The sequence below is a fragment of the Solanum pennellii genome, chromosome 1 (assembly GCF_001406875.1).
Source record: "Solanum pennellii chromosome 1, SPENNV200".
In the NCBI taxonomy this organism is placed as follows: Eukaryota; Viridiplantae; Streptophyta; class Magnoliopsida; order Solanales; family Solanaceae; genus Solanum; species Solanum pennellii.
In genome coordinates, this window is record NC_028637.1 from 107,000,035 (window position 1) to 107,010,466 (window position 10,432).

General features: G+C 28.1%; 2 protein-coding genes across 2 annotated transcripts; both read left to right on the plus strand.

Moving 5' to 3' along the window:
- Positions 1-5,824: 5,824 nt before the first annotated feature.
- Positions 5,825-8,269, plus strand: LOC107015788 (9-divinyl ether synthase-like). Its single transcript, NM_001323436.1, is given in 3 exon segments — positions 5,825-6,747; positions 7,585-8,074; positions 8,146-8,269. Coding segments are annotated over 3 exon segments (1,467 nt in total). The 5' UTR covers positions 5,825-5,882; the 3' UTR covers positions 8,258-8,269.
- Positions 8,270-9,241: 972 nt separating this feature from the next.
- Positions 9,242-10,370, plus strand: LOC107007731 (cold-regulated 413 plasma membrane protein 2-like). The gene is made up of 4 exons (XM_015206477.2): positions 9,242-9,517; positions 9,595-9,702; positions 9,788-9,858; positions 9,940-10,370. The coding sequence occupies exons 1-4, from the start codon at positions 9,336-9,338 to the stop codon at positions 10,191-10,193; spliced, it is 615 nt and encodes a 204-aa protein (XP_015061963.1). The 5' UTR covers positions 9,242-9,335; the 3' UTR covers positions 10,194-10,370.
- Positions 10,371-10,432: the final 62 nt, after the last annotated feature.

Genomic DNA, 10,432 nt, shown 5'->3' on the forward strand with positions numbered 1-10,432 from the left:
ATATGAAGAAAGAATAATAAATTTTTCCTATGTTTTACGCTCAATATTAAATACTTATTTTCCAAATCATTTTTCAAGAAATTATTTCTTAGAAATTGTTTGATAAAATACTTATATCTGTAATTATTTTCTTATAAATATGTCAAGTTAAACTTAAATTGTGACGAATAAAAACAAATAGAGGAAGTAATTGATGTTATTGGAGTGTCTGTAACAACTCATAGTTTTTCTAGTACATGTCCGAATTGTAAACACTGATGAATCTGTGTGTTATTTGAGGAATAAGTTGCCAATAGGTAACTAAGCATATAAAACGAACCATGATATTAAGTCATTATATTTGAAGTGTTAAATCAAAACTTTAGGAAGGCTTAAAAGAAAAGTTCATGTGTTAGAGACTTTTAAATACCTAATAAAATGAAAAGTATGAAAGTTTTTATTTTAGAAAAACAAATTGTATGTTCATTTAGCTCTAATGATACAGTGGGGATCTTATTTGAAATATTTAAAATGAATAAAATTTAGATTAAGGGTTCAAGTAAAAATTGAGGCAAAAACTTTAAAAAATTATCGACAGATTATGTCATAAAAACTCGTTGACTTACATTAACATAGTAGGGAACGACATACATTGAAAGATACACCAAATATTGACATTATTTAAACAATTTATTCTAATAATATAATATAATCACCAAAAAGGTGAAACACGTGCATTTTAATAATAATATTATAGTTGGATGTGATTTCAAAGTCGTAATATTAATAAAATAAAAGCAGGAAAGTGACAAAACGATGTGAAATTGACTATTCCTATTCCACTTGACGAGTTTAGGGTTCTTATTCATCATTAATCTTTAGTACTACTTGTAAAAGTTGAAAAGCAAAAAAAAAAAATGTCTATCTAAATTATTTCAGCCTATAAGTATTTTGGATCGTGGAATTAGACCACCTTTAAAATGCATCACCAATATTCATCAAGAAATTCATGGGTTATTCATATATTATATATTATGATGAATACTATTTTAAGTTTATTTATTTTTTAACTCATTTTTAAATAATTGAATAATTAATCTATTTAAAATTAAGTTAATTAGAAATTTAGACTCATTTTCCCATCCTTGATTATAAGTGTCAGAGAAAATTTATAGTCTTGAGAGTATGAAATTTTCTAGGATAATTGTTTAGATGTTTATGAAAATTTTCATGTTTAAATTGTTTGTTATTTAGTTTCAAATATAAAATCTTATCGTTTAAGTAGTTTAATTCTTGCAAAAGAAGTTCATACGACTACTTTATTTCTTTGTTCAAACATATTTTTGTAAATATTTATATTAGTTCGAGTTTACATATATTGAATTTTTGAATTCTCGCATATTATATTGTAATTTCACATACAAGATAATAACCAATTCAATATACTCTGTTGGAGTGTTTTTTTCCTTCATATTTTAGCCCAGTGATATTATTCAGATTTTATTTTCGTACTCACAATATAAATGTTTGAATACAACTCATAGAATTTTACCTTTTCTTTTCTTTTTTTTTCTTTTGAAGTTTTTTCATTTTATTCGAAAATCAACTTGAAATTGCATTCAGAATTTGAAAAACACTCAAAACTTGTTCCACCTTCTTCATATATAATTTGTCCTTTTTATAAAAATGACCCTCGATAAAAAAAAACATTAATTTTCTCATTCACATATTTTATAAAGACTTAAGTCATTTATGCTTACTTAAAGTTATCTGCACAATTTATTTAGACAATCCAATCAACACAAGTATTTATTAAACACCTAACATATATAAAATGTTTACCTGCTAAACACAAAATATGGATGTGACGATAAATATGAATCTCACATGTGTTAAGCCAGCAAATAGATTCAAATAATATATTTTTTATTTTTCTTATTAAAAAACTTGGATCTATTTTCTTTTATTAACACTTGACAATTCTGACTAACTTTTTTAATTTAAAAATGATTTCTTGATCAGCAAAAGAAAGTAATAGTCTTCTTCTCCATTTTTTTTTTTTGGGTCAAACTTTCTGCACTCCTTTTCCTACATCTTCTTCCTCCATTTTTCGTTCTCAAACTTCTGTATTTTTTTTTAATTCTTTATATTAAGAAAATTAAATCTACGGATTAATTTTGTAAGAAGAATGAAGAGTTGGCCGACATCGTCTGTTTTCTATTTCGTGTCATTTTAAGCAAATTTCACCACTTAAATTAAAATATAAACCCATTGAATTTATTCAAGTGATATTAGAGAATTCTACGGAAATAACTTGAGTACTCTCGATTCTCTTCGCTCTCGTTTACTAACTTAATTTATTTTCCACAAACGTCACTTCGCTAAGCCACGCGTACGTCATAATATTTCACTATTTATATTATGCTTAATCCCATTGTTTATACTAGATGTGTCAAATGGGCAGGTTGAGTTGAAATTGAAAATATTTAAATAGGTTGTGATAGAAGTCGGATTAGGTTGGGTTGAGCTCAATTGGGCTTAAAAACAGATTGGGTTTTGACCCGCCTATTTGAATCGATTAATCTCAATAATTTAACATATTAATATTTAACTTTTATAATCACAATTGAATTTTAGCTCGAATTTTTTTAAAAAAGTAACAAATAGATAGATAAACCCTAAAAGATGCTAAGCAGATACTAATAATTTATACCTTAAATATAGAAACGTATCGTAATAAAAAAATTTAAAACGGGTTGAAATTGGAGATTAAATTGGATTCAATTGAGGATTCTATTCAAATGGGTTATGCTTGAATAGGTAGAGACTAAACCAAATTCAAATTATCTTGAGTCCAACCCTTAAAATTCTGGGCGAATTGAACAGATTATCTATGTTTGAGTTTACTTTTGACACCCCTAATTTATACTAAGAAAAAATTGGATCTTTCTTTGAATGAGCTGAAAGCGGAGGACAGTGGTGAGCCATGGAAAGAAGAAAGACCAAAGGGTTAGTTGGGTTGGGGACAATTTTTTCTTCTTCTTTTACTTTGATTAACATTTTGAATTATTAATGGTTAGAGTTTGTCTTTTATTTCTTAAAATTGAAAATTCATTTTTTATGATTGGAATGGATCCACATGACACATGACATAGATTTATTTGAGACCTTTCAAGATCTAGCGTGTGAATCACATGCACATTATTTTTAAAGTTAATTTTTATTTTGTATTTAATAGATATATATTTATTAATATTAAAGTGTTTAATATTTCTTCGTCCGAAATCATTTGTCATGTTGCGCTTTTTGAAAGTCAATTTGACTAATTTTCAAAGTTAAATTAAATCACATTAATTTAATATTTTAAATAAATAAAATAAATATTCTAAAACTATATGAAAAGTACTATAAATTACAATTTTTTGCATATTAATATGATGAAAAAATACATCTTAAAATGTTAGTCAAAATTTTTATAATTTAACTCTAAAAATAAAAATCATGACAAATAATACCGAACAGAGAGAGTAGCTACTAATCTTATTTAAGATGTCTGAATGAACAAAGCAGACAACTTTAAATGATGATAAATAACTTAAGCCTTTTATAAAAGGGAGTTAGTAGGGGTGGGCATTCGGTATTTCGATTCGATTTTGTTTTTTTCAATTTTTTTTATTTTCGATTCTTGTAAATTGTGTACCGAATACCGAACTGAAATATTTTGATTCGGTTTGATTTTTTTATTTCGATTTTTATTAATTGTGTACCGAATACTTGACTGGGCTGGCCGGCGGACGCCGGTCGAAGATTTGAAGTCACTGCAGGCGGCTGCGGCGGCTGCTGCTGCTGCCTGAAAGAGGAAGAGGAAGAAGAGGAAGAGCTGCTGCCTGCAAGAGGAAGAGGAGGCTGCAAGATGAATATTAAAAATTAAATTAGGAAAAGGGACATTACATAGGGTTTCACATTCTTTTTTCTTTTTTTAAAAGATTATTTAACATAAATAATTATTAATTAATATAATATAAATTATAGTATAATATTTCGATTTAAACCGAAATACCGAAAACCAAAATAATACGTACCAAAAACCGAATCGAAATACCGAAAAATATAAAAAAGTAAACCGAATACCGAATCAAAAACCGAGTTAGCATGCCTACTTCATTTAAATATAAGCTGGTAATTTTATGTATATGACTACTTTAATGATTTGTAGATTGTTTATTAAATAGGTGTACGAAAATTGGATTATTCTTGAGGAATAAAAAAGTTAAATACTTTATTCTCAGAATTTTCATTTAATTCACTTCAATATTAAGAAGATATTTAAATATTTGTATAATTTAAATGCTAAATTATTTGACTAAATTCGAGAGAGTTTTTATGTGTTTTTTCCAAAATAATATATAATAATTGACATAATTATTTTATCACATTCTCTTTTCTTAATATTAACTACCAAAATTAAAATGAGAGGCTAGGATCGTTTTTATTGATACTTCCACCACATTCTTCTATTTATATATTATTATATTCTTAAATTCGATAACATTTTGGATATCTAAGAAAATTATTATCAACCATAAATACATGGATCGTTTTATTAATCATCCTTCAATCTTTTTTATTTGTTTCAATATTGTATCTGTTTTTTTCTTCATAAAAGTGGATTTTATTTTTGTATTCATATGTAAATTTGTGGACGACGAATCAATTTAGAAAATTCAGAAATTCCATACTTTTTGCTTATGTTTTCTTTATAAATAGTTTTAAATATAAATAAAGTTGAAGAACTATTTATTAATACATAGCAATACTTTAATATTTTTTAGTGTAAGAATATCAATTTTTGAAGAAATAATAAAGAATAAATGATCTTGACCTCTCGTATTTATATTTACGTGTGGCCTTCGTCTACCACAACATTGAGAAGTAATTTACAAATAAGTAATAGAGTGTATCCTTTCATGTTTAAGTATTTTAGAAATGTAACGTTTCTTCATCAAATTCATTCTCAAGTTAATTTCTCTATTTCAAAATTCTTGTTTTATTATGTATTGATTTCTTTAAGAAAGAAAATATATTTTGAGAACTTCTGTTTATGTTGTGTAGTAATTGCGTAGTGTTTTTGTTGTGTTTGTATATATATTTTAGAGTGAGTATATATTTGAATATTTAGCTCGTTCTAGTAAGATTTCAGTTTTAAAAAAAAACACGGTAAGTCTCTTGGTTTATTCATAGATATAACTCTTTAAATACCGATGGTGATTATTTATACCCTTATATCCCACCTGAAATATATTTGCTAATTAAATTATACAAATAATTAAATTTTAATTAGCTCTTTTATTCTCATTTATTTCTTTTCATCATCTTATTTTCTCCTAAATTTGATTCTATAAAGTGCTACAGTCTTTTTAAAAATTCCAATTAATCTTGTACTAATACAGTGTAAAAAGTTCCCATCAAATTTCAGCCTCATCTGCTTATTTATTATTTTTAAAAATGTTTTTTTTGTCAATTAGAGCAACAAGTTAATATTTAGGTCAAGATTTTAAAAGTTTATTCGAGAAAAAAAATATTAAATTTTATTATTACCACCTCTCTTTTTTTTCCTCTCAAATTTAGCTTCATATCTTTATATTAAAGAATATAAAAAATTAAAAATAAAAAAAGACTTTTAAGTTCCCAAAAAATTTCCTATAGAAGCTATAAATGCCAAAAAGTAATTTCATGGTGAAGTCATTTTCGATGATCCAGTGTATTTATACATTTTTTAGAATATTAATAATATAATAATAAAACTAACAACTCACGCCAAGTTCATAGTTATTTTCAATACTTTCACGATTTATCTATAAATAAGAAAGTTGCGTTGGATTATTTCTCTTACTTTTAAAAAAATGTCTTCATTTTGCTCCAAATCTCCCGCCATTTCCAACTGTTCAAACGATGAATATTCTAATTCGAGTCTTCCAGTTCGAGAAATCCCAGGTGACTATGGTTTCCCATTCTTGGGAGCCATTAAAGATAGATATGACTATTTCTACAACCTCGGAACAGACGAATTCTTCCGTACAAAATCTCAAAAATATAATTCTACTGTATTCAAAACGAACATGCCACCAGGTCCATTCATCGCTAAAAACTCCAAAGTCATCGCTCTTCTTGATTCCAAAACATTTCCCATACTTTTCGACAATTCAAAAGTCGAAAAAAAGAACGTTCTTGATGGCACCTACATGCCATCAACTGATTTCTTTGGTGGATATCGTCCTTGTGCATTTCTCGATCCATCGGAACCAAAACATGCAAGACTTAAAGGGTTCTATTTATCTATAATCTCAAAATATCATACACAATCCATTCCTATATTTGAAACCTCTGTTTCTGCCCTGTTTCAAAATCTTGAAAATGAAATTTCTAAAAATGGAAAAGCGAATTTCAACGACATTAGCGATGCAATGTCGTTTGATTTTGTTTTTCGTTTGTTGTGTGATAAGACAACAAGAAATGTTGGACCAAAATATTTTGATAAATGGATGTTGCCTCAGTTGGTTCCATTGGTTACTCTTGGGCTAAAATTTGTGCCTAATTTTCTGGAAGATTTAATATTGCATACTTTTCCATTACCGTTTTGTTTAGTGAAATCGAATTACCAGAAGCTTTACGATGCTTTTAGCGAGCATGCTGGAAGTATACTGAATGAAATTGAGAAGAGTGGGATCAAGAGAGATGAAGCTTGCCACAACTTAGTTTTTCTTGCAGGTATATCAAATAAATAATTGAAAAGGATCAAAAATATCTTTTAACTCATGTGTAAGGAATAAAAATATCCTTTATTTTCAGTTTTGCTCAAAAATGGCTTTACAATTAATACTTTAAATCAAAAATGCTCTTAAACTATGCGAAAAAACAAAAATATCTTCCATTTATAATTAGGTCAAAAAATGCTCTTACCATCAATATTTTGGTCCAAAAATGCCCTTATTGTTATTTAATAGGTAAAAAACTCATTTCCAAAACATATATATGTTTTTTTCAATTAATGTTTTTTAAAAAAACTTGGCAAATGTTTATCTTACTTTAATAAAAAAAAATTTAAAAAAAATATATTTTTTTATTTTATCATCAATATTTTTTATTGTTATATAAATATAAATTAATGATAGGTATATTATGATCTTATATATACGACATATATTATCTATCGAAAGGGTACATGAAATTATTCTATTTTAATTGATAAAATGAGATTAAGAAGAAAAAGATTCCTACATTTTTATTTGTTAAAGTGATTTTATAAGAAAGAAAACAAGAATAGTGTTTCTTAATAATATTTTAATTTGGAAGAAGATGTGTTTAAAAAGAAAAAATATATATTTATTCTGGAAAAGGACATTTTTGACCCATTTTGTAACTATAGGGGTATTTTTGGATCAAAATATTGATTGCAAAAGCATTTTTGAGCCAAAGTATAAACGATAAGGGCATTTTTATTCCTTTTACATAGTATTAAGGATATTTTTAATGTTTATCTCAATAAATAAAGATGTTATTTGATTAAACTTAGACAAATTGAGTGAAATAGTTGATTTATTTCAGGGTTCAATGCTTATGGTGGGATGAAAGTTTTGTTTCCATCACTGATCAAGTGGGTCGCCAGTGTAGGTAAGAGTTTACACCCTCGGCTAGCAAATGAAATCAGGACGATCATCAAGGAAGAAGGTGGGTCCATCACTCTATCAGCAATCAACAAGATGAGTTTGGTTAAATCAACGGTGTATGAAGTGTTGAGAATTGAACCACCAATTCCGTTCCAGTACGGTAAGGCCAAAGAAGATATCATGGTCCAAAGTCATGATTCAAATTTTTTGATTAAAAAAGGTGAAATGATATTTGGATATCAAACATTTGCAACAAAAGATGCAAAGATATTTGAAAATCCAGAAGAGTTTATTGCAGAGAGATTTATGGGCAGTGAAGGAGAAAAATTGTTAAAATATGTTTATTGGTCAAATGCAAGAGAGACCGATGATCCAACGGTCGATAACAAACAATGCCCCGCGAAAGATCTGGTCGTGCTGTTGTGCAGGTTAATAATCTTTTAATTTATCGCATTTAGCTTATATATACTGGCATAATATTAATCATGTATACATGCAGGTTGTTGTTGGTGGAATTTTTCATGCGTTACGACACATTTACTGTGGAGTCAAGAAAATACTTAGCTGGATCATCAGTAACGTTCAAGACTCTGGACAAAAAAACGACATGAATTATTCGATCTAAAATCAGGCAATTGATTTGTCCCATTCCCCGGTAGCATTAAGATATTTTCTGTACGGAATCTAAATATAAAATGATGTTATAATTATTATAAGTTGTAGACTTAATTATTAATTAGTGAACTCTATAAATGAGCATAAAATTCAAAATAATTACATGTTCGTACCCAATTTAAAGTAATTTAAGAAATGTTTATTCGCTCTTAAAAAAAAAATTACAATATATTAAACCATACATTAAGGCTTATAATTTTCGCGTAAAAATTCAAATGGGCTAACAATAAGGTTATAAGATGAAGAAGTGGCTTATAAATCTCCCAGGTTACGTTTCTGTTTTTCTACTATATAAAATAATGTTGCAATGAATGATCACACATATATATTTTTCAACCTAATAGTACTGTCTTTTTGCATGAATGTGATATGTAGTTCACCAGTAACAATACTTTATGCATCAACCAATTACCCGCTCCCATTATTAGAATTAAACAAATAATACAATGGACGTGACAAGGCAGGTGAATTAGGCCCAGATTTAATTCAATGAGAGGGATACTTCAAGAGTTGGACCAAATTTAAAAATAAAATACATTATCAAAAATAGATAACGAATGAGTCATCATTACATATGGATAAATAATACTATTCTCTTTGCCCTACGTGGCAATAATTAGAATCACAAAATTTTAAAATTTTATCATCAAATTGAATATAACCATTTATTTTATTTTTTTTAAAAAAGCGATATAATTAATGATATAGAATATTTATAAGGCATATCCAAATTGTAATACAGAAAAAAAAGTCACATTAAATTAAAGATGAAATAAAGTTGAAGCTAGCAACAACAAGTGGCAAAGTTATTATTATTTTAGATGATTGGATACGTAACCTATAGGAGGAGAGCGATTCATTGGTTCCACGTGGCACCCAATGTGCATAAACTAACAAAGCTGTCACACTCATTGCAGGCGATTATTCTTATAGTTCAAAGTATTTAAAATTTATAAATTTAATTTGATTGCCTTTGAATGTTGAACAAGTTTTGAGAAATAATTTGTAGAGAAGATGGGGATGAAGAAGAGTTATTTGGCAATGAAGACAGAATCATCAGTAGGCAGTGATGTAATTGATTCAGATTTGAAGGAAATTGGGATTGCTGCTAAGAAATTAGCTAATCATGCAATTATGCTTGGTGGAATTGGTTTTGGCACTTCTTTTCTCAAATGGATTGCTTCTTTTGCTGCTATGTATGTAATCGCCGCACCCCTTTTTCTACGCTTTTAATGTTGAGTTACGAAGCATTATGTTCACTTGTATTTTACAGTTACTTGTTGATCTTGGATCGAACAAACTGGAGGAGCAACATGCTCACAACTCTCCTAATTCCTTACATTTTCTTGAGTTTCCCTTCATTACTCTTTGGTTTGTTCAGGTAATTATATATTTTACATTTCTTGAACAAGTTTTGTTTAGCCTTAGTATATATATATTTATGTATGTTGGTGCTAAATCTGCAGGGGAGATTTCGGAAAATGGCTATCTTTGATTGCTGTTATAACGCGCCTATTTTACCCAAAACACTTTCCAGGTTTAATATATATACATACCTTCTTATAGAAAGGCTTAGGCCATGGGACACCATTGTTAATTTTGAGAATTGTGCGTGCAGATTGGCTTGAAGCACCAGCAGCATTGGTCCTTCTGATGGTAGTATCTCCAAGTTTTTTGGCTGACACTATAAGGGACAACTGGATCGGTACGTTCATTTGCCTTGTAATTGGATGCTATCTGTTGCAAGAACACATTAGAGCATCTGGTGGATTCAGAAATTCTTTCACTAAAGCTCATGGAATTTCAAACACTATTGGAATCATCCTTCTTCTGGTATATCCAGTCTGGGCATTGATTCTCCACTTTCTATAAACAACTAAATTCCATAAATCATGATTGCTATTTGTTTGGAGAAGATTTGAGTGTGATTGATTTTCTATCGTCTGGTAATTTTGTGAAAGATTGCTTGTTTTTTTATGTGTTTATGTACCTAAAATTCATTATCTTATTTACCATGAATTGTGGACGTTTTTCCATTTTACCTTTCTATTTTTGGATCTCTGTATTTTTCCCTCATAAAGTTTCAATCTTCAAGTGAATCAATAGAATTT

Coding starts and splice junctions, on each gene's coding strand:
- LOC107007731 (XM_015206477.2), top strand. CDS start 9,336: ATGGGGATGAAGAAGAGTTATTTGGCAATGAAGACAGAATCATCAGTA. Junction 9,518..9,594: donor ATTGCTTCTTTTGCTGCTAT/GTATGTAATCGC, acceptor TGTATTTTACAG/TTACTTGTTGATCTTGGATC. Junction 9,703..9,787: donor TTACTCTTTGGTTTGTTCAG/GTAATTATATAT, acceptor CTAAATCTGCAG/GGGAGATTTCGGAAAATGGC.